General features: G+C 34.2%; 2 protein-coding genes and 1 pseudogene across 4 annotated transcripts; all 3 read right to left on the reverse strand.

The window, feature by feature from the left end:
- Positions 1-3,504: 3,504 nt before the first annotated feature.
- LOC106450176 lies at positions 3,505-5,398 on the reverse strand (annotated as a pseudogene).
- Positions 5,399-8,691: 3,293 nt separating this feature from the next.
- On the reverse strand, positions 8,692-14,754 carry LOC106450179 (protein LAZY 2-like). 3 transcript variants are annotated; one of them, XM_022702825.2, is made up of 5 exons: positions 10,889-11,027; positions 10,073-10,677; positions 9,811-9,994; positions 9,669-9,729; positions 8,692-9,576 (listed from the first exon to the last, which is right to left on the reverse strand). In XM_022702825.2, the coding sequence occupies exons 1-4, from the start codon at positions 11,004-11,006 to the stop codon at positions 9,710-9,712; spliced, it is 927 nt and encodes a 308-aa protein (XP_022558546.2). In that variant the 5' UTR covers positions 11,007-11,027; the 3' UTR covers positions 8,692-9,576; positions 9,669-9,709. The 3 variants fall into 3 exon arrangements, with proteins under 3 accessions (XP_022558546.2, XP_048614161.1, XP_022558545.2); XM_048758204.1 differs by adding an exon at positions 11,087-14,754 and having other exon boundaries at positions 8,692-9,994; positions 10,889-10,967; XM_022702824.2 differs by having other exon boundaries at positions 8,692-9,994.
- A 4,203-nt stretch (positions 14,755-18,957) lies between these two features.
- Positions 18,958-22,203, reverse strand: LOC106447254 (transcription initiation factor TFIID subunit 12b-like). The gene is made up of 9 exons (XM_048758205.1): positions 21,400-22,203; positions 21,032-21,247; positions 20,205-20,780; positions 20,026-20,100; positions 19,841-19,919; positions 19,693-19,754; positions 19,581-19,616; positions 19,258-19,482; positions 18,958-19,159 (listed from the first exon to the last, which is right to left on the reverse strand). Exons 1-8 carry the CDS (start codon positions 22,108-22,110, stop codon positions 19,300-19,302), a joined length of 1,938 nt encoding a protein of 645 aa, XP_048614162.1. The 5' UTR covers positions 22,111-22,203; the 3' UTR covers positions 18,958-19,159; positions 19,258-19,299.
- Between the last annotated feature and the right edge of the window lie 2,390 nt (positions 22,204-24,593).

Raw genomic sequence — 24,593 nt, forward strand, 5'->3', positions numbered from 1 at the left:
CTGAAAAGTATATAGAAAATTGCACAACAGAGCTTTTGAATGCTAAAACAGATAGCTTTTGATTATATAACAACAACACAGTTTTTTGTTTCCTACACATTACAACAAAGTAGTTAAATAAGAAGGCATGTCAAAGAAGTCTACAATCATCCTTATGTCCTAATCTTCAAAGCTGTAGTTAAACAACCGTTGCATCTTTAAAAGAGACAACACTAATTAAAAAGAAAAAGTACTCAGGACCTCAGGTCATATTATATAATTTCCAGATATTCAAGCACAAGATATACTATGGAAACAAGTTACCTTGGGATTCACTCAGAATCAGTTGCATCTTCTCTAACGTAGAACTACCTCGAAAGAGGTCAATGCGCCACTTGGACCGTACAGTACCACCGCTGATTTGATATTCCTTCATATCGAGTCCAACGAAAGTTATTGATGAGAAGTTTATTTTCTTCACCACCATCTGTATTCCAACATCACATGTCGGAATGGTATCATGTGTGTTTGATAATGAACTTATCTTATAAAACGGCTATGGAAATGATTTACTTACTTCGACTCCATCGTTTATACATTTTTCGCCAACAGAATACGGATGGCGAAATAAAAACAACATGGTTGAATCGAGAATGAAACTCCATTGCTGAGAATGTTTTATAGCATGTAACGCCAGGAAAATGAAGAACATGTAAACCATTGATCCGGTACGCCTAGCGTTAGATATAGAGGAACAAATGCTACTAAGTCTGCAATCGCAGCGGTCAGGAAGACTGTGATCCTCATAGCGTTCATTATAGAGTCTGTGTCTTTCATTGACAAGACAAGAGACATCTCTAGCCTGTAAGCATACACCTATAGAGTATAGATAACCATAACTTACAATAGTTGCTAAGGAAAGTTCATCAATATCAAAACCTTTTTTTTTTTGAGTTTTTACCATCAAATGTAGCATAGATGAGCAGCTGATTCCGGTCGTCTCATTTACTATGAATGGTAGCCGAGATGGGGAGATGATTCGGGTTGTCCCATCCTCTTCTGTCTGTCCAAAGATGTTCAAAAACGAGAAGGCATCAGTTTCCGGAAGGAAGCGAGCCAAGTCCCCCAGTTCAATAAACCTGAAACAACAGAAGATTGTTGGTAATGAATGAATGAAAGTCCTTCATTCGTAGTTGGATAAACAGTTAACTAATATTTAAAGGGTCAGGACCAATTTAATTTTTGTCAAATTGATTTTATGTTGGAAGCTCGTAATAAGACCAGAGTTTAAGGGTATCAAACCAAGTTAACTTATAATATAATTATTGGAAAAAGATCTTACATTGGAAATACGAGAAGAAAAGAAACACATTGTGAAAGGGATCACTTACTTTGATCCTGGCTTGGCTACGTTTTGGAAGAGCTCCTTTGCTGCAACTCTTGCCTCAGATTCAGTTTGGATCTTCAATGCTAAGCCGTTTTGACCCTTTTCTTCATGCTCCAAGCTGAGGTTTTCTTAGGATTTACCAAGTGCTGGATTTCCATCCAAGGATGACGGCCTGAGAGTGTTTCAGTGATGTACCAGTAGAAGAGAAGCTCCTGGATCTTCTCTTGGTACCTCGTTGGGTGAGATTCTGCTGTGATAATCATGAAAGCGAATGGATAGATGAACCACACCATGGCGCTGACAACAACATCGATTGTTTCATCCGAGGACGATATCACCATTGCTCATAGACTGTGTTCTTTACAAGTGTCGGAAAAGGGAAAAACCTGTGAAATGGTGTTGTGTGTTTTCTTCGACGCCTTTCTTCCTAATCCTAGGGTTTCTCTCTTCACAGAGCTAGCTTGAGGCTTGAGGGAGTGATCCGTGAGGGTAGTTGGCTTCTAGTTAATGAATCTTTCCTTTTTTAGAAAGGGATTTTAATGACAAAACCTTCATGTATCAATGGATCCATTTTTATGAAAAACTCCCTCAACTATTGATATAGCTTACATCCTTATTCCTCTATGCTTTGGTTTCCTTTTTGTTTTGTTTTTAGATAAACATTAGTTTTCCTTAATAGATTAGGATTAAGACTTAAGGATAAAAGATTAGATATTAATCCCTAAGGACTTAGGACTTTTCACCTTGTTATATATAGTGAATCATTATTTCCGGGCATTCTTAAGAATTCAACGGTATTAAGAAAGCTAAGATAACGGGTATTCTCAGAATTCAACCTTAACTTTGCATTATCGGTTACTAGACAGTACTTCCGCTCCATCAATTGGTATCAGAGACTTGGAACTTCGATTTTTTTCGATTGTTTCGATCTTGCGATACTTCTTCTTCTCCGCTTCTTCTAGTTTGTGCTCCGGTGACCGGCGCGTGGTGGCTCCGTTAGCACCACCGCCGCTCAGATCTGTTGTAGATTATCTCTATTTAAGGCTATTTGGTTTTTCATTTCATTTCCGGTGAGTTTTGGGACTGATTCTCGGGATGAGTCACGAACAGGGTGAGCTATGCTGTTTCTCTATGGCTTTGGTCGACGTTTATGTCGATTCCGTGTCTCACCTTTGTAGTAAAGGCGGTTGTGGCTGGGTCCGTTTGTAGCAGCACAGGTCGTGGTTTCAGATCTAGTTACGGTAGTTCATCGGTTTGTGACTCAGGCTCATTTTAGTCTTTCCCATCTCTCGTGTATTTCGGGTGTGAAATTGAAAGGTTTTGAATCTAAGGTGTCTTTTTTGGTGTTTAGTGTTTGTTTTCTGTCTGGTTTCAGCAACGGTATAAGTGGTGGTGTGATGGTGGTGTGGTTGTGTGTGATGAGTAGAACATGTCTATTATTCTCCGGAAGTTGCAGGGTTCTTTGCACCTCTCCATCTCTCAGGCATGAAGGAGTCCTTCTCGCGGTCTTTTAATAAGTGTGATTTCCGGATTTGCTCCTGATTCTCTCTGTATTCGGTAGCTTCGATGAAGCAGTATAATGAAGTTGAGGTTTTAGGCTTTCCGAGGAAGGTTCGCTTGAGGAGGAAGCTTTAGTTTCGGGTGTTTATCTCTTCTAGATTTGGAGTTTCTTGTTAGGCGTATTGGTTCTTGCTTGGTACCGTGAACTGATGGTTCGGGTATTTGTGGTCCGATGCTGTTATGTTGGCCACTTCATCGCTTACTCTCTCTTGTGCTTGGTTGGTTCTTGGCAAGAGTGCCGGCTGTTCAATGATTGGACGACTTATTTCTATTATCCTTCACAAGGATTGTCTTCGGTTTCGGTTGTACGAGTGTAGTCTCCTCTAGTGTTTGTCGTAGTTGTTGTATCTGTTGCCCGTTGTTTGGGTTTGAGAATCCCGTTTATGGGCTATGTTTCCGGGGATTGTAATGTGTTTCCGCCGGCTTTTGGATATTATCTTGTATGTTCATAGTTTCATCAATCAAATTCAGAGGAAAAAAAAATCGAGCCTTGTCATTCCGTCTTCGAATACATACTTCCTAAAACAAGCTGATTGGTTTACTTTGACAATTTCTACTATAATTGAGATATAAAACAGGATTACAACTCCCTATGAATATTCAAGTTAGATTATGATTACATACATAAGTAGAGTACAGACTTTAGTAGAAAACAAAAAAAAAACATATTCAAATTAGTCAAAAGGATGGAAACTTTAATCTAAAAACTTAGTTCATAACAAATATTGAGCCAATTTTACTATAGCCTAAGCTGGAGATCTTTCGAACACTGGCCTTCTTCTTCAGTCTCTATAGACATATATTTATCACCTTCTGGTTTTGGCTGGGACTGGTTTGAACAACAGCCTTCTCCGGTGCTTTTGACGACTGCCCTGATTCAAGTGGTCGACCGTGGGCAGTCTCTGGCTTGGGAGGATAATGATGATGACCCGCATTTTGGTTAACTTGGTATGGAGCTCTAGCCACTGCTCTGTAATGGTAATAAAATTGAAAATCACGTGGTTGGTGAGTATATATATATATATACTAGAATCATGTAGGATAACATATGTTAAAAGAATCAGTAAATTTTTTGAAGTAACATTAGAAAGTATGGTCAAGTTAATTATTGGTTTTACCTGTCTTTCCGTTTAGCAAAGAATCGATGAAGCGAAGCTCTACGTGCTATACGTTCCACGACCTGATTTTGTTTTTGTTTTTTTTTTTGATAATCCAGGGTTCCCCACTTACGTGGATCATTCCCTGGGCCCGGTTAGGCAGCGGTCCACTTCACCCGGGAAGGCTATACCTGGGCTGGGGACAAGCCCCAACACCCAGTACCGCATTTGATGACAGGATGGGCAGTTTCCCTCCGCCTGGCGTCGAACCCGGGAGCATGACAATTGGCCCCCAAGATCCTTACCAAACGAGCTACCACATCCCGTCAACCTGATTTTGTTGATTGACGATATCCACAGAATTTGTGGGCTCGTTAAGATCAGGAAGAACCATGTTGCTTTTTTTGTCGTTGTTTTCGACATTGATTTGTGTCTTAATGTTAATATCAGTCGCAGGCTTGGCTTGCTTAGCCACTTCCAGTATCTCTTTAGCTTTGTCTGTAGGGAACTCGTTGTATACTAAAACTTTACCTCCAAAGAAAATAGTCAGCTGCGAACTTCCTGGCTCTGATGGGTTACTATAAACCAAAACCAGATTTTAGAACAAAACCATTAACAACATTTTTCTCCCAAAGATCTTAAAGAATAGTAGTATAGACCTGAGGTTAGAATCTTCGTTGGCTTTGCCTGGAGACGGTTCGCCTTTTAAAACCCTCTGAAAGACATCGAGGGTTTTGGTTTCCGAATCTGCCTTATGTTGTTTCCCTGAACAAAGAGTAAAACACTCTGGTTAGCTTTATTCGAATAAATCTTTAAAAAAATAAAACTAAAAACTCTTTTTCCCCGGGACATACAACATCTTGTTTGAGAGATTCTAACGGTTTTCTCATCTTCATAATGTTACAAGTGAAAGTTATTTCAGATTTAAAGAACTGACTTGCAAATAAAGGAACAAAAACATAACTAAACATTCAGCCTACTATTACAAGTGGTGGCCGTAACAGAGGAAAGATATAAAATAGTACCTGGTGGATCGGAGTTTCCGGACAGCACGCGATCCGAATTGGGCTTTCGAATCAACCCAAGATTAATATTTCCGAAACTACCCTTCTCCTTCAAGTAACGGCTGAGCAGACTACATCTCCGGGTAAAGTTGGACTTCTCCAGTGGTTGTGCCTTAGCGTTTTCATTTCTCGACATCTTGTAAATGGTAAGGAGCAATTCTCTAGAGTCAAGCCCTTTGTCAAAAAAAAAATAATAATAATCTCTAGAGTCCTTTTCTGTTAATATGTATTATTGTATAATACCTTCTTCTTGGTTTTTTTATTGTTTCCTGCGTAAAATGGAAGATAACAAGAGGGGATGTGTAGAGCTCGCTCATGTTTTTATAACCTCATTTTCTCTGGCTTTAATAGCCTCCAATATTGTTCCAAAAAAAAAATAGCCTCCAATAAATTAACGAAAAAAAAGAGGAGAAACTTTTCGTTTTGGGTTTTATCATTTATGATTTAATGCTATTTATGATACACATTTTGAACTGTTTAGACCTTAATACTTTGTGGTATATCTATTTTTAAAAACTGTTTGGCATAATGCGTTTGCTAATAACAAAATAATACTCTATTAACAAGAGATATATCTCTTGTGAAAGAAAGTAGGTTTCATACTACGTCATTAACAGTAATAAAGTTAATAATTCATCGTTATATCCCTTATATATTATTTGAAAAGCATTACAATTTTTTTTTGTACCCACATGTCATCATTAGAATGATTCTTAGAATCTTTACAGAAATATGTTGGTTCATCTAATTATATAATAAGTTTTTTATTAAACTAACAATTAATTCATCATTAATATACTTTATTATTTCCTTAAATAAAATTTACGGAATTGTCTAATGTGGCTAAAGTATATATGACTATTAATGATTGTGAATAATAAAGATTTGATAAAAAAAATAGTGTATCTTCTATCATATTTGTTTAATTTTAAACTATTAAATAAATTAAACAACCACAATAACCATATAATAAAAATCTAGATATGTATATGTTATATTTTGAATTTGTACAAACGGCTATAAATTACTAAAACTGTTAAAAGTCTCACATTCAAATTTTATGATCCATGGTTTAAAATTTTTGTTATGACAAAATACCAATGATTACAAAAATTATATAAGTAAAAAGTCTAATTTAATTAATTATTAAGATTAATATATATATATCATTTTAAATTAAACTATAAACCATATAAAATACAATATTTTAGTTTCAAAATTTACTTTGAACAATTTTTTTGATAAAAGTTTTGAACGATCATTGACAACTTATTTTTTTTTTAAATTATAAATTACTAAAACTATTAATCCCACAATGAAAATTCCGGCGCACTCGCAATAGTATGGTGTGATTAGCGTGTTTTCGCCGTTTCCTAAGTTCCCATAGAAAGGACAGTAGCCTATTGGTTAAGATTTAAAAGCTTCTACATCCATGTCCGGGGTTCGAATCTCAAACTATGCAATTTCTCGCAGATTACCGAAAATCCAGGTTTCGAATTTCGGAAAGAACAATTTATTAAACAATTATGTAAACTACGGAAGAAATGCTTACAAGGGATCTTCAACATGGTGCAAGTAAATCTGGTTAGACGTGAATCTTCATAGAACGGCTCAGGTGATGCAGTTAGGCGTACGTTCTCATAAGGCTAGTATTGTCGGTTATCGAATCGTCTATGTAATCTTTTTCATATCGTAATTGTAATATCTTACTATGTCAGCCTTAAAAAAAAGTTCCTGTAGAAAGAAAGAGAAAGGGAAGATATTATGATCCCACATTCCCACCTAATAAGAACTGGTCAACAACTAAATCAATGGCCTCTTTCACGGATGCAATAGTCCATACGTTGTTCCTTCACGTTTACGACTAGTTATAAAGACGTGTTTGGGAAAATGAAGAAAAGGCATAATCTGATACTGTTCATTAAACCCATACCAAAATCTTACTGATATATACATGGTGGTTTACAGCTTTTTTTAAGAAAAAAATAGTTAGCAGGCTTTTCCTCTTTTTAAATCATGTAAATACTCACCCTTGTGTTTGAAACGGGCTTGGGCTAGAACCTCAAAATTTCTGTATGGTTGAGGAGTGCTCTCTCTAAACTAACCCATAATTAACTGTTGCATCAAGTTAATTGTTACCAAATTTAAATATTTGGAGAACATTACATGGTACTCGCCATCAATTCGATTCTAAATCTTCCGAGGAATGTAAAAGCCCTTTTAATCCAATCATTTGATGGATTCATTAATGTTTCTACTGTAGAAAATCTAAGTTTTGAATCTTAATAAAAGTGAATTATACAGATTAAAGAAGAAAATGTTCATAGAAGATATTCGGCATGATGCAAGAAGTATTGCCATATTTTAGATCTTATAGGGCGCCTCACGTTGGGTTATGAAGTCATTCATGAATTTTTATAAAACATATTGAATTGTCGGATTTAGAATAGTTTTTGTAGTGTTTTTTATAGTTTGTAATAATATAATTAATTATCGTAAAAAAAAATTCTGATGAACTAGTTGAATAAAAACAAAACTCAGTTTAACTTGCTTTAATTAGTTAAATGTAGTTGGTTTTATGATTTTATCTTTTATATAATAAAACACAAGTCAGATGGCTAATCAAATTTTGACAAATGGAAAACACTTTTAAAAAAATTGATTGAAAATAATTCTTTTCCATCCTTAATTTTTAGCAATTATATCTTGATATTTCATCCACGTACAGAAAATCTCATTTCCACGATTTTAAACTGTTTTCCCCTTTTTTTATAACCCTCTGTTTGTTTTTTTTTGACTCCTTTTATATTTCATCGTTCTCATACAAACAACCAACACCAACACCAACACCAACACAACAAACCGTAATGCCCTGTGGAAACAACAGAAACAGAGTGCATAACCCCAAAAACAGAGGAGACTCCACCCTCTCCTTACAACCTTCGTACTCAACCCTCTGTTATGTCCCCTTTTTTCTATATTCCCCAACAAAAAAAAAATCTTATAATCTCTCTTAAATTTTCAATTTTGACATGTGTTTCTTTATATCTTCTTTTCTTTCTGCAACAAATTTTTTTCTTCGTCTAGATTAGTACTTAAAAATCATTTATCTACAAGATTTTATATTGATTTGGTGGAATTATGGGAAGCAATTGATACTGGTACGATAATGGTCACGGTTTAGAGAGAGTATGGAGCATAAAATAATTTTCTCCTGGACAACCATAACTACACTCTCGGCATTTATCTTCGAGTTGAATATACGAAGCATAAGGTTTTGGCCTTGACAAAGAAGGTTTTGCATGTTTTCAATTCTCTACAATTCTTTTTTAATTTGTTGACTAATTTTTCATTTGTTGAATTTTTTTCCAGTATTCCTTACAGCAGAGGACGCTAAAGTTATTGTTGAATATATCACAGAGCTTGAATTTCTGAATCCAAAGGTGAATTTACTTTATTTAATCTTTTTTTTTGGTTGCTGAAACTTAACTTAATTATTGCAAGACAATTCCTTTTAATATATAAAAGGCAAGCTAAAGTTATAAATTTTGATCTTATAAATTCAACAAACTATCAAAATAAGTAACGTGGGTTAATTTTGTTTAAATGTATGCTTTTTGGAAAAAAAAAGATGTTAGGTAAATTAACATAAAATGTCAATTTTAATCTACAAAACTTTAAATAGTAAATTTATTACGTTCATCCTATCTAAATTTTGCACTAAACTACATTAAGTATTTGTTATTCTGTATGTAATCATCAAATATTGTATTTCAAGTATATTTTGTATTTTGGTATATATTTTATGTACTTTTGAAAAATTCTACAAACATGTATCAATTTTATAATGAAATCAAAGTTATTGGTTTATCCCTTTAACCGTTTTGTTTCAACGCATATACTTCTAATATCATGTGCCACTGTTCATACAATATTTTAAATAATATTTACTCTAATTGAAAATTTACGACGATGATTAACTAATTTTGAAAAAAGTGAATTGATTTGTGCGCAGCACAGGTGGTAATAGTAGTTTTAATATAAATTGTTTGATTAGTTAACTCAACCAAGTAGTGGTATATGGGTTAGAAATTGGGACAGAATGATCTAAGAGTCTAATTGTTTGAGTTGGTTAAACTAGAACAAGTATTATTATTCATTTCAAGATCTTACTTGTCTTTTACAAAATAACTAAATCAAATGCAGAAAGAATGTAATAATGAAGAAGCAGTACTAATCTTTATAAACTAAGGTTATCCACCTTAAAATTACACAAATGATCACATAGGCACATGTATGTGTCCATGCATTCCGATACACATGTATGTATGTCTCAAGAACATGTTTGGTTCAATGGACCAAATTGGCCACAGAACAAATCATGCAAAAAAACAAGAAGGTATACATGTGCTGATGCTCCAAAATTTTCCTCCGAAATAAGGAAACCGTTTCATTGTTTCTTTTTGAATTTTCTCGACGAGAGTTGAATCTGCATAGTTGATAAAACCGAGTATCTCACGTAAGTTTTAGGAAAGAGAAACACAAAAAGCTTAAGAGATTCACTTGTGTTATCTTAGTTACCTTTGTTGTTGATAGGTTATTCCAAGAGCTTGAAGGACCCATCAGATCTCAAGAACTATGACTGTAAGCAAAAGAAGATCGAGTCAGCTCTTGTTTCTTTTTGAATTTTAGTAAAGTTAATGAGTATTTGATGAAAACTCACAGTCAGAATCTGTTTTGACCCATTTATGTCCCTCACTACTGCTTCTTCTCTCGTTGGTTTCTTCTTCTTCTTCGCTCTTCAAAGAGAGCTGTTTCTTGTCTTGCAAGTATCTCTTTGTTGTAGATGATGTTGGCTTTGAGGAGGCTTGAGCATTAATTTTCTTATGTAGCATCATCTTCAACAACTGTAAATTAATTTTGATCAGAAACTGAGATTTAAAAAAAAATCTTTAAATCAAATATGTAAATACTATGTTGTTTACCTTCTCCATTCTCGATTCTTGGAGCGTGTCTCTCAAGCTAGGGCTTGGTGACGTAGAAATTCCATCTGAGCAAACAAAGATCTTCTTGAAAAGATATGAGAAAGACTTCTTGCTTATGTCTGTCTTCTTCTTACTTTCTATAGATATCTCTTTGCATCTACCTAATATAGCGTTAATCGTTCGTTCCATATCTTCATCCTTATTCCCTTCAGATGAATCCACAACAGCGCATAGCGCATTGCTGATTCGCCTCTCGACCTCTAAACTCGATGGACAATTCAAGAATCTATCCAATGGAAGATTTTTCATGAGCTCTCTATTCACATCAGACTTCCTTTTCTTAGTTCTTGACAAGAGCTTTATCAACTCCTTCTGCAACTTCCCCACCTCCTCGGGAGTAAAATCATCAATATCATCAGAGGAAGAAGGCTCTTCTTCTTGACCGGTTTGTGAGATAGACTTCTTCTCTCCTTCTTCTATCTCTTCATGAACATTCTTGCTTTCGTTTTGGCTCACACCGTTGGTTGTTGAACCAAAAGTTCCAATAGCGAGCAGCGCGTGAGGCCAGTCGCTAAACTCCTCTCTAGGCTCTTGCTTCACATGATCTGAAAACCAAGATTCAAGACAGGGAACAAAATTTAGAAGACCAATCAAATTCAGAAGAAGCAAAGACAAGAATCTTGTTAAAATGAGATCCAAAAACAAGAATGAGGACCACAAATTCTAAAGTGACAAGACTCTTGGGGGCATTGCTTTGCACATATTCCTAGCAGACAACAGTCTTGAAGTTAAGATTTAATGAAAGTAAGAGCTTACGAGATGAAGCAGAGGAAGTGCTTGTCCTGTTATGATTCTCATATTTCGCATTTCGCTTGTTTTGCATCCACCCGAATAACTGAATACAACAAGATAAAAACAAAATTTCAGAAACCATATGAGAAAGAAAAAAATTAAATGAAACGCATATCATTTATGATTATATACTCAATAAACACAAAGGATCACAAAACTAACCTTCATGTTGTTGTTTTTTTACGTTCTGTGACAGAGAGAATTAATTTATATATGTATGAACTTAAGTTGTTTGGTGAATAAAGATTGGTTATTATAGAGATAGAATGGGAAGGGATTTAGACAACTTGGAGTAAGATTGATGAATTTGATGGTGTTCAAGTTCCAAACTTTGACTACTTAACAGAGAGATTTTTAAGTTAAAAAAATATATTTTAAACTGCTTTTTGTAAATTTGTAATATTGTGTTTAGATGTTATCCCCATGTTGCTTTTTTATACAACTCAGAAACTACATATTAAAGCACATATCCCCACGAGTCCACCAACATTCTTCTACATTTTACTACGGCCCACAGATTAAACTATACATTTAACTTTAAAAAGAAAACTAACCCTACAAACTTAATTAATTATATATATAGCCACCATGTATTGGAGAGAACGTCACGCCTTTGATCTCGGCTTATACACCGCGGAGCAACCTTGAAGATATGTAGAAATTAGACTACATTTTGATCTGTTTCAGCCTGTTGAAGTTCTAAGAACGAGAAATTAAATTGAATCCCTAGAAATGCATAACATTCAATGGTTACTATGGTGACACACGGAAAGGGTTCTCCTGGATTTTGTTATTTACTTATAAACTTGTGTGTCTAGTTTACATAAATGTATGTTGGTGTTGTGATTCGATATAGAAGTTGCTTTATAGGGGTACATTCCCATTTCCACTGCTAGTATGGGCACATGCAAAACATTAGATATCAAAGATATATAATCATAGTTATCGAGGGTGGTATTTCTAAAAAATTCTATCGGTTGAGACTAGGAAATTTGAAGGAGTAAATTTAGTTTATGTCATATAGTATGTTCTATATCTATATATATAACTAAGTGTTAATTCCGAAATGTATTTTTCTAACATAGGCATTTTTGAGCTAAGAACCCCATAAGTGGCCATAAGAAGTGTGCAAATGAAATATTGTAAAGAATTTAATTCTTGATCGTCGAGGCGATACTACACCAAACCTTACATGACTATTTTTACAAAATATTATGCTCAGTTATATGAAGATTGGAGTTAAGCAGTGGCGTGGCGGATGTACGTAGCATAAAATTTTTGAGGGGGCAAACCACATATAATATAAAAATAAGGTTAAAATGTATTCTTTAGTAGGAGAGAAATGGTAAAATTTAGGTATGTTACAAACAATTTGAAATTTTCATGGGTGCAAGTGCCACCTTCTTAATCGATGTACATCCGCCAGTTAAGTATATTTGATAATGCATGTTAGTATCTTTTTCGAAGCAGTGCTGGTTTTCAACAATGCATTTAACTTAGACGATTGATGAATTGGTGTCAGCTCAGTGTCGTAACTCATAACATACAAATCAAACGTCAAACAATATATAGAATAAAAGACAAGCCGTTTAAATCCAAGTTTAGTCATGTCTGCTATAAATTGTATTATTGATCATCAATTATGTATCCACAATAGTCTTGGATATTACGGAAAAACTATTAAAAATCGCAAAGTGCTAAAGTAGAGTGCATACAAATCTAAAAGAACAAAGTCAGAAAGAAAGAGCGAAAAAATAAATCAACGAAAATCCACGAAAAAAGCTCGTGCGATGTCCCCTTAACTCTTTAACCCTTCGTTATGACACCAGGATTAACTCCAGTCTCTTAACTGGATTTCTTAACTTCGGATAAAAGACGGTTCTTATCTTTTCTTAAATTTTAACTAAGAAAAACTAAGAACCGTCTAAATAAAATATATAAAAACCGTCTCTTAGTCCGAAAAGTGTAAAAAAAACAAAAAAACAAAAAAATGTCAAATAATTAAGAACCCCAGTCTATTGACCGGGGTTGTCTTTCAACTTTTTGGGCAAGTGTCCTATATATATTTTTTAAAGTATTGTACTTACATTGAAAAGTTTTAAATCATAAATATACACTACTCGCTAGTCACCGCTGAAATTAGACTATACAATACTCCCTTTGTTCCTAAATATAAGATTTTTTAGGTAAAACACATTTACTAAGAAAGTTACTTTTTATCTAAAAAATATCATTAAATTTTTAAATTAAAAACTATTCAACCAATTTCAAAATAAAACTATTAAATTTGATTGGTTACACAGTTTTTGATAAACTTAAAGCTACTTAGAAAAATAAGAACATCCTACGTATTGAAAAATAAAAACTATTCTAAATATTCTATATTTAGGAACAGAGGGAGTATAAGATTTGATTACTGAGTAATTTTTTGCTGAGATATCCAGTTTATAAAATCTAAAAAGTAGATAAATGGAAAGTGAAAATTATACAAAGAGCGCTCGCTCTTTTTCGCGTCCCAGCTCACCATTCCCAATTACCTTCTGTCATCCAATAAAAAAAGTCCACGTGGCCATACACATAAATGGCAAATTAATAGAGTTATACTGATGTTTTAAAAAGGAAAAGAGAATGTACATGTGCCTGACAACAGATGCTGCTTTGGTAATCTTCTGTCCGTCCTCTTTTACCCAAAGAGGTCGTTGACTTTCAAGGCCAATACTCATAATTTTAGACAAGTGATAGAAATTTGAGTATTTTCCATAATAAATTAATAAAAAATTGTGTTATACAGACTTAGAGTGGAGTTCTTAGCGGAATATAAGAACTCGTCTCTTAACTTTTAACTAAAAAAATTAAAAACTGGTTTTTAAAACTCTTATTTAAGAATCAATTCTGAACTTTTTTAGTTAAAAATTCAGAAACGGATTCTTATATTCCGTTAATAACTTCACCTTAAGAATTTCCTAATAATCATGCTCTTATACTACATGTGTAATTTATCTAGTACGCAAGAATCAGCTATCAAATACTCCAAGAGATTCAGGGTTCTTCGTTTTAAGGAGTTTGGATGGCCTCTTCTACTATTAGTTATAATCTGGAAATTAAAATTTATGAATAAATAGTATGGTTTTGAGATAAGTTAAATCTAAGATATTATAAAGTACACTATACTATGATAGTCGAAAGGTTAAGAAGCACCTTTTTCTTTAGGCTTCAACGGGGCTTTTATGGCACTTGTACGTTTACAATTTAAGTAGTAAGTTGTGAGTTCACATTGATCTGTTGATTGAAAACTTGGTCATGTGTTTAAACGGAGTTATCTCATGATTAAAGTTTGATGTGCCTTTCTAAGACAATAGATTTTAAGACTCTTCATGCCAAGAAACACAAAAGAAGATTTTTTTTTGTAACACTCACAAAAGAAGATATAACAACACTCCCATTTCGTTGATGGCCGAACTTGTTTTTTTTTTTTTTTGTAATTTGGAAGACATATTTAGATAACTAGATCTAATGATTCTCATACCATACAGTATTTATAGAGTTTAGTTTGGAATCAATTCAAATCTATATATGTTTGATAATGTATTTGTTTGCGATGTATACATATGAAACTTATCCAACCTATATGAATAAAAAGAAGGCTTTCTACTAGTTTACAGGATATGTAAATAAAAATAAAATATAAAATGATCATCAGAGTCCAATAGAATTGCATGTTACCGAATGAATTAACATCATTGGATTAGCAAACAATTTCTCGGTGTCCATGAAACTTGTCTTTTACGTCAACTTGCTCTTCCACCTTCTTCTTCTCTTTTTTTTTAAAATTTCTAAGTACTATCCTCCATTTAATATTTTTTAGCAGTATCTTTAGCAAAAATAAAAATGAAATGAAACATTAATCCGAATGTTTGTAGCGACATTACACTGACACGCCCAAACAATTGTTTTTAAAAGAACATTAAGAATACGTTGGAACATTGGGACAAGAATTAGGATTTGGGACCACTCTTAGCAGATTAATATGTGGTTCATACAGTTAATACGTTGCCTAAACTCTTGTGAATTGTGATTTAACACAAAATCTAGGGTGTTCTTAAGATGCTTTTGTGATTTTCAAACAGTACACGTGTCAGGCATCTAAATTATAACTATTTTATTTTACTCTATCTTATAAAAATTTGGAAACATATCTCCTATATATTAAATGAGAAACGTTTTTAAAAACTAACATTTAGGGTATGACAGATAAATATTAGAATAACTATGAGTAAATTAAATGGAGAAAATGAGAGCAAAATTATTTGAGTAATTGGGAGTAAAACATAATATAAAGAAAACAAAAATAATAAAGCAAAAATTAAAGTCAGCGTTACTTGTTATTTCTCTGAGAGAACAAAGTAGTATAATTTACCTTTAGTTAAACAAATAGTATATTTACCTCTATGTATTTGCCTGGCAAATTATAAGCCGAATTGAGAGTAACCAACTTTTTCACTTATTGCCATTAATGATATACAACCACAAATATGTACGTGCCTCACTGGTAACATTGCATGAACATTAGAAATTAATAGGAAAGTAATGAATAGAAATAAAATTTTAAGAATTATGAGTAATGATGGTTCCTTATCAAAATTAACAAAGAACAAATTTACAGTATAATTTTCAACAAAAAAAGAAATGAGAAGGAACGAAAAGAAAAAAAATATTCTTGATGAATAGTAATCTTTTTAAGGAACGTTAAAGAATGTAGTATTCTTTTTCGTTCCCTTAGTTACCTTTCAAAATTATTCACAAAATTACTATTACGCTATTGTGTCAGTTCAATATGTCTTCTCATATCTCTAAATTAAAAAGTCATCTTTCACTAGAATACGCCATTGATCTTACCTATTGTACATTCTATTATTCCCTATATATTATTTATCTATTAATGGGTTTTAGAATGTAAACTATGCCCTATTTAATATGCAATGTTATTGTGGCAGTAGTTTGAAATTTTTTTCCCAATATTAAAACGTAAACTATGTTCTTAAATGGAAAACAAATTATTCGGTTTTTAGAGCTAATTTATATACAATTTTTATTTGAAATGTTGATATCTGTGATATTATGATGATAGACTTAAAATATTTCTTGATCCGTAACTATATACAATTATATGAATATTTTTGTCCACATAATGTTGTTATACATTATGCACAACTTGATGTATAATACTATTTGGTTCGTATTATATTATATAGTTCGTTTAATTTTTTTTTTGTATTAAATGTCCTTATATACAACTTTTGATATAACAATGAGACGATTAATGGTTCCATAAGTGTTGATTTATTTGATTAAATTCTTATACGTAATAAAATTCTTTGTAATGCCTTAATCGGAAATTCTTTGTAATAGATGTTTGAATTAGAATCATTTTGTTCGATTTAACCTTGTAATTGACATTTAAATTCCCGATCTTCGGGTTGATTAATGAAAGTAAGTATTAAAAAAAACATTTGTAATATATAAGTTTATATATGTAATGCCTCAACTGGATATATGTATTAAATAACAAATATTTTCCGGATGTCTATGCATTAGAATAAGTTTAATATATATCATAGTTATTGCATACCATTTGCGTAAACGTAATCAAATATCATCATAAATTTATACCATTTATCATATGAATATTGTACTCCACATTAGGTTAGTTAATTTTAGTCTTTAGAAACTTGATCATTTAAAATATAGTAGGATTTTACCCGCATTTTCAAAACGCGGAATTTATTTTTTTAATTTAAAATAATTGTTAACTTCTTATGTGCTTAAATTTGTAATAGCCTAATATAAGGTTCAAGAATAATATCTGTAACCAAAAAAATGATCCGGAAATCCGAAAAAAAATCCACTTGAATCCGACTTGGTTTTTTATAATATCTGAATGTGATTTTTTCAAAATCTGAAAAACCGATATTCGAATGGATCCTATCCATATACGAAGGGATACTTGAAAACCATGCATAGCCTAATATTTTTACAATTGTGTAGATTGATTATGTTTAAAAAAACTTCATAAAATTTAAAGGGATTTAAATGTGGTATATTTCTACTCATTAAAATTAATTTTAAATATATTACAATGTTCATATGATTAACATTTTAAAAATATTCCATTATAATATATTTTTATATTCTGTAAATAGCCTATAGATTGGAAGAGAAATATTGTAGGTAAATAAGAATATAATATATAAGATACATAAACTTGATACGGAAGTAAACATTATTTTTTATAATAAAGTATAAATCATATGGCAAATGTCAAAATCTTGCATATATAAATTATTTAGGAAAGTGTAGATATAGGAAAGTGTAGATATATACCATTAAATAAATCCGATATATAATATTAGTTGTTAGATTTTTTGGATGGATATTAATTAATATGTTAAATTAAAATTAGAGAATGGCATATTGTAATTATCTCACAAAATTAAGAAATATAATTTTGGTTTAATAGTATAGATTACGTATTTTAACTTTTGAATACTAATGTTAACAACTTACCAAAAAAATATAGTAATTGACTTACATAACAACAATCGTATATTTGTGAAGTACTAGCAGATTCAATTTACACATTAATTCGTCCTATAGTTTTTATGTGTCGGAACCCTTTCATGAAGGACTATATATAAATATAACCTTTTCCTCTTTTCGAATGTATTACATGGTTCTTTTTTCAACCAATTAATATGTTCAAAGTTCTCCTAGGCAAACCATAAAAGCATGTATTCGGTTGTAAGGTCAACTTTTTTTTGAAATGGTAATTGGTTAGTTTAGTAATAACAAAACAACAGATTACAAGGTTCCTTTTCAACCAATTAATATTTTATTTTGTACTTTTTTTTTACTCCCGCGCACATGATGCAGATCTTTTTTTTTTTTTTTCAAGATGCGGAACCTAATATATGTACTGTTTTAGGTAGCTGGTGGTGTTGTTATCGTCACGCGATTCGTCAGCATGCTAGCTTATGGGTTAAGTATATTAACAACAAATATGGATAAATTCAACAGAAATTATATTAACTCGTGATTCGATGTTTGAAACCGTTTGTTCGGGTATGAAAAAAGAAAAAAAACTCTTCAGTTTGGTTTCTTGTTGGTTTCCTCTCACTGTTCCAGTTCAAGGCATAATACCAGTTAAGGTTTAACTGGATTATACATTAAAATGTTTCCAAGATGGCATATGATGATATGAACCGATTTGTATTGGTCCAAACCATACTCGTCATCATAGTCGTCAGTTACAGAAAACGGTTTAGTTTATTAATTAGCGAGTGAGGGAAAGAGAGAAAATTATCGAGATCACAAATTCACTAGAAACGAAGAAAGATGCAAGAGGAAAAAGAAAGGAGAAGCACGTGAGAAATTGTTAGAGACGAGGTATTTTTCCTCTCTTTCGTAACGTTTCGGTAGCGTACCAGTAAAGTTTTCTATTTCTGGAAAGTTTTTGTTTATTTTCCTTTCTACCCTTTTAGTTATACTCTCTCCTTCCGTTCCCCAAAAGTAAAATGTTTTAGATTTTTTACTTGTTCCATAAAGATAGATTTTCTATATGTTTAAGGTATTTTTTATATGATTTTAAGAAACATTAAATAAAAATATTTTAATTGATTAAATTTCATTGGTGAAAAGTTATTGGAAAGTGTATAATAAAGTAAAAAAATAAATAAATTATAAATATTTATTGAATTCTTAATAAGTTTAAACACTTTAGAAAAAAATTTCGAAAACGGAAGTAGTATTATTCTTTACCATTTTTATCAGAACCATAACCATATTAACTACCAGGCCGTTGCCCATTTTACTTACCCACTTACTTGGGCTAGGCCTGATTATAAAGACAAAGCGTGAAGAAAAAAAAAGCACAAATGATCTTTAAATCTATGCATATATTCTGATATGTATAATGGTTGAAATGTATATATCATGATGAATTGCTCTCTTCCCAAAATGTGAATGATACCACCAAGGATAGATCCCAAAAACTTCAATGCAAATCATTACCAATTACAATGTATGTGACTATTAAATAGATCAAACTATGGGAAGAAATAACTGTTTTATTTGTTTGCCTAGAAGACTCATATATATAATACATACAGTTTAACTTGACTCCTTGTGCCTTCACTTTCTTTAATGTCTGGTATAGATAGATGTGTAAACTCTTGAAACCTAGAAAAGCAAAAGTTGAAGGACTATCAGTCTATCACCACAATGAACTTGAGCTTAATTTATTAAACAAAAATATGGTAAAATTTGTGGTTGTTTACCAAGAAGATTAACGTAGCTTCGGCTTTTGTATTGAAGTCCTTTTAGTAGCGTGTCATATGTTGTAACATGTGAGGACCGGATGTCTGCGAAACCAATTGCTCTGAACTTGGCGATGGTCTTAAGAGATGGTTTTGACCATTTGGGTTAACCATCACTTGTCTATTAGTTTCCTTAGAATTGCTTGCATTCGTCTCTGGTTTTGAGGATTCCATCAAGGCACGCACCTGGTGACCACTCCCCCCAAAAAAAACAAAAAGAAACTTGAGAGCTCCATAAATTTGACTTCACAATGAAAGATGTATAGGATATGGTTTTAGCTTACCATTGCAAGTCGCTTCTTGTGGAGATCAGTTGGTACCTGCAATCAATATCTTGGAATCAGCAGATTCACAAATACTATGTTCTTGGAGAGTTTTATATTTAAAATCACTTACGTTTTTTGTTTGGTGTTTATCCTCACTTGAGAATCCAGGAACTGTCAAGTGCAGGTTTTTCTCTGCATATATTGTAACCCCGAGCGATCAGCAGATGAGTAAGCTACTAAAAATCCAACACACGAAACAGAGCTCAAGATGTACAAACCAAGGTGGAGTAATATATCCTTTGGTTCCAATATGGATGATTTACGGTGTTTAGCCAAGCTACATGCAAATGAAGTCACCTGCAATCAATTATTACACAAGTAGATAAGCTAGAGATATTTTTCCACGAACATGGAAAGTGATAAACAAAAGGTAGTTAATAACTAAGACATTAGCGCTTCTGACCGAATCAATGAAGTCATCCGCTACCTCCAAAAGGAGGTCTTCAACATCAGGATCCAATTTAGCATGCGCGTCCACCTGAAAATCATATACAACTGGATGAGACTTTGTTTTCTTCATGTAGAAACAACGAAGAAGAAAGAAGAAGATAAAAAAGACAAGCCTAGTCGGATAATCATCACCTGCGAAACCAGATCCTGAATCTTTCTTTTGCCAAGCAGTTGATTTGTCGCTTCTGTTCCTTGGCTGGAACTACCACCAGGTGTTGTTGTACCTGACTGTGTCGCATCTGGTTGTGAGCCTGTTAAACTAACAGATTTCTGCCCTGCATGGCTCGTCATCCTTGGAGATGGCTGTTGTTGATTTATGGGCATCTGCTGCTGCATCTGCTGTTGCTGTTGGGTTTGCTGCATCTGCTGTAGTTGTTGCTGCTGTTGATGGGATTGGTTCATCTGAGCCTGGCCCATTTGTGATTGTTGCTGCTGCTGCTGTTGTAGCATCTGTGATATTTGCTGCTGATTCAAGGACATGGAATTTGGGTGTAACTGAGCAGAGGGCATTTGCTGCTGTAAGAGTAGAGCCTGCTGTCTTTGACTCTGCTGGAGGCGGAAAGATTGTGAATTGGGACTGGTTATTCCGGACATCTGCTTCAGCCATTGCTGCTGCGTCATCATGCCAGCTTGTCCATTTTGGGCCAAACCAGGTAGCTGAGAATTCATGAATGCGAGGGAAGAAGGTGTTCTCTGCAGGTTCTGGACCTAAATAGTGGATTGCAATCAGGCGGCAACTCTTTCTTTTTACTTCAAAACTGAATTCAACGAATCATAAATACACTCTTCCTCTATAAACATACAAGCTAGGTTTTACAATACCTAGTAAAAACATGCCAAATTCAAGAATCATGCAGGTTTATATCGTAGCCATTAACAGATAGTGTATCTATGAGAGAAATAACTGTAATTGGCCAATTCAGGAAGCTAACAAGACTTATTTTTTTTTAACTTCATACCTGAGGGGAAGTAAGAGCGTTTTGCTGTGACAATTGCTGCCTCATCTGCGCAGGGTTGATTCGCTGCTGCTGAGCATAGAGAGCAGGATTACCTCTCATTTGCGAGCTCAAATTAAGTGAATTCATCATCCCCATTCCTTGAATCCCCTGTAACTGTTGTCCAGAACTTCCTGGATGAAACTGCGTACCTTGAACCATCCCAGCTTTCTGCCTCGGCTGCAACACAAAGCTCATTTGTCTCAGAATAAAGAAAATCAAATGCAAATAGATAAAAAAAAATCAACAATTTGACAAAAAGAAACATACTTGACATGTTGTCTCAACTGAATCAGCAAAAGAGAAACAGAGTAAAGATAAGAATGCAATACCGAAGCTGCCAACAATTGGGACTGAATATTCATCTGAGCAGCTGCACCGTTAAGCATAGGCAAGTGACCACTTTGGCCAACCAAACCTGCCCTAGACAAATTAGGGTTACCCATCTGCTGATTCTGCTGCTGAACCGAACCTGACCCGCCGAAGTTCATCGTCCCGTACATCCCAGCCTGCTGCCTCAAAACGCTACCGTATTGACCCTGCTGCTGCTGCTGCTGCTGCTGGATTTGGTTAAGGCGAGAGACAGAAGGGGATCGCTGGAGAGACTGAGCTATATGGTAATTCGACATCGGAATCTGCTGCTGCGGACTCATATGTTGCTGAAGAATCTGCTGCTGCTGTTGCTGAGATAGCTGCGGAATCGGGGAGGAGGAGATTTGCTGCATAATTTGCTGAGTCTGACCACCGAGTTGTTGCTGAGTCTGGGCCTGCTGATCCAACGGAGAAGGCGACGGGATCTGAGCTCCAGCGGCCGGGTTCGGTTGCGGATTGCTGTTACTGTTCTGGATTGCACCTTCGGTGTTCGTAACCGCCGCCATCGCCGGAGAAGCTGCGGAATTAGAGATCGGAGGTGTCATGTGTTGTTGTTGTTGTTGTTGCGATGAGGACGGTGGTGGTGCGGAGGATGCAGGGGAAGGTTCCATTGGATTAGGAGATTGGAGAGACTTGGGTGACAAAGACGATGAAGGAATAGCTTCCGCCATTAGTGCGTTTTTGATTGACAAGGGTTTTTGTCGATTTTTCTCTCATGAATTTGGAAAATTTTCCCAGAAAAATATCCTCTTTGCTTTTTTCTTTTTCTTTGTTTGTTTAATCCCAGTGGGGAGAAAGAAGAGAATTAATCTGATCCGTACACGTCAGCTGATTTAACACGGGAGAGTGTATCTGAAGCGTACACGTCAGTATTATGGACAAGACACGAAACGAAGAGCTTTTATAAGTTTGTAGATTACCTGAGGATTTAGTGCGTTACGTCCATTAGGTTTATGATCTCCTCCTGCACCCACAACTGAAATGTTTTTATTAGTATACTGCTCCAGAGAGCTAGGAACTATGATGGTAACGAGCTTATTGCGCGGCAAAAGGGTTAATCAAAGACGACTTTTTTATAGTCATCTGCGTTTACCCATGGATGGGATATATAGGCAGTGGTGACTTCTCAGAAGCCCATTCATTTGTTTCATCTTCGACACGCTTACCATTGATCAATTAGGTTAACAATTGCAACCTTGTCTACGTTGTTCGCAACGACGCGCTCTTGATGGTAGCGTTGAAGCTTATTGTCGGAAGTTTTACTCTTCCTCCAATGTCAAGAAGTAATTTATCTGTAGACGTAATGGATGATCAAACTCAGTTACCTGAACTGAAAAAGACATCGTCCGGATCTAAATGGGAAAAAGAACAAGATAGCTTGGAAGAAAATATGCTAAAACGAAGCAAGAAGGGGGTCTAGGAATAAAAAAATATCCTTAAAGGAGGTGAACTTGGTCAGCTGTTTTAAACTAGTTTGGAGGATTCTCTCTTCTCACTCCTTATGGGTTAGTTGGATTAAAAAAATATCTGATATCATAACTAGATTTTTTTTTACTGTAAGAAAGAGCACATTGAATGGGTCTTGGATGTGGAGGAAAATCTTGAAGTGCAGAGAAATTGCTAAAGATTTTTCTCTAGAGTTAAGGTTAGAGATGGGAGAAAAACATTCTTTTGGCATGAAGTGTGGTCTCCACTGGGATGCTTAAAAGATGTACGGAGTAATGAAGCTCATATTGATATGGGTATACCGATCAATGCTAATGTTGAGGCTAGTAGAAATCATAGAAGAATGCATCATCGGTTACCAATATTGAATAGAGTGGAGCTCGAAATTGAAAAATATAAGCCAATTGGAAGCAGGAAGAGGATGTATCTATGTGGAGGAATGAGAAGGGTTGCTATAAAAAAATGTTCACTACTAGAGGAACTAGGCATATAATAAGAGAAAAACATTTTGTCTGTCTTTGGTATCGAGCAGTCTGGTTCAAGCACGCTACTCCGAAATTCTCGTTTATACTTTGGACATGCATGCACGGGAGACTGTCGACTTGTGATAGAATGAATATTTGGAATGTTAATTTCGATGAAACTTGTGTTTTGTGCCAGTGGCCAGCTGAGACTATTAGACATTTGTTCTTTGAATGTTCATACTTACCGCAAATATGGGAGGGTTTAACGCATGGAGTAATGAAACAATAATTCTCGTTTGATTGGAAAAGGCTTGTATGGATTGCCTCAGATGGTTTGAAATGGAGCAGAGTTCAATCTTTCACTTTGAGATATGTACTCTACGTGACGGTTCATACTAATTAGGGGAAACTTTTTCACCATCTATGATTTTGATCAAGAAATTTGACAAAACAATGAAGAACAAGTTTACTATTATTAGGAAAAGGTAAACGAAGATTTTGAGGGAGGAATCGCAACATGTTTTTATACAAGGCTGAGTTGACTAGGATTGGAATGTCTACACTTTGTATTATTTCTAAATATACTGCATTTGTTGTAAAAACAGTTTTTTTCTTTGAATTAAATTTAACATTCAATTGAAAAAAAACAGCATCTTATTAAGAAAACTCCATGTTGAAAAGATGGAAGTAAACTAACTAACCAAGAATTGTCTTAATTTAATGCAAAAGTGTTTTGTACAATTAGAGATGATAAGAAAAACCTTCAAAGCTTATCCCAAATGGTTGAAGTACATCTACAACGCAATCAGAAGTTACATGGCCTGTAAATGAACAAATACCAGATGTTAGAAGTTAGAACAACACTGAAGTAGTGAACACATGCAAAAGTGTAAGCCATTTTGCCTGATGATAACGGGATCGATACTGAGAAACTGCGAACAACAAAACAATCACGAGGTATTTATCCTTAGCATGCATGCCCTTTGGGGATGGATTGAGAAGAATGAAATGACGATAGTGCCCTTACGCCGATAGTCCATGTTGACCTCTCACGCATTTGCCACCGCTTAACAACCTGCCGTTTTGTTTTTGCCCTCTCAACGGCATGTTGTTCAACCGAACTTGACGCAAACAGCAGCACGAATCTTTCACGGGTCGGGTTGGAAAGACTCGATCCAGATTGTCAGGCTTCTTTCACCTCCGTATCTCTGCCAAAAATGAGATTCATAGTAAGTACGAGCTAT

Source organism: Brassica napus, chromosome C5 (assembly GCF_020379485.1).
Source record: "Brassica napus cultivar Da-Ae chromosome C5, Da-Ae, whole genome shotgun sequence".
In the NCBI taxonomy this organism is placed as follows: Eukaryota; Viridiplantae; Streptophyta; class Magnoliopsida; order Brassicales; family Brassicaceae; genus Brassica; species Brassica napus.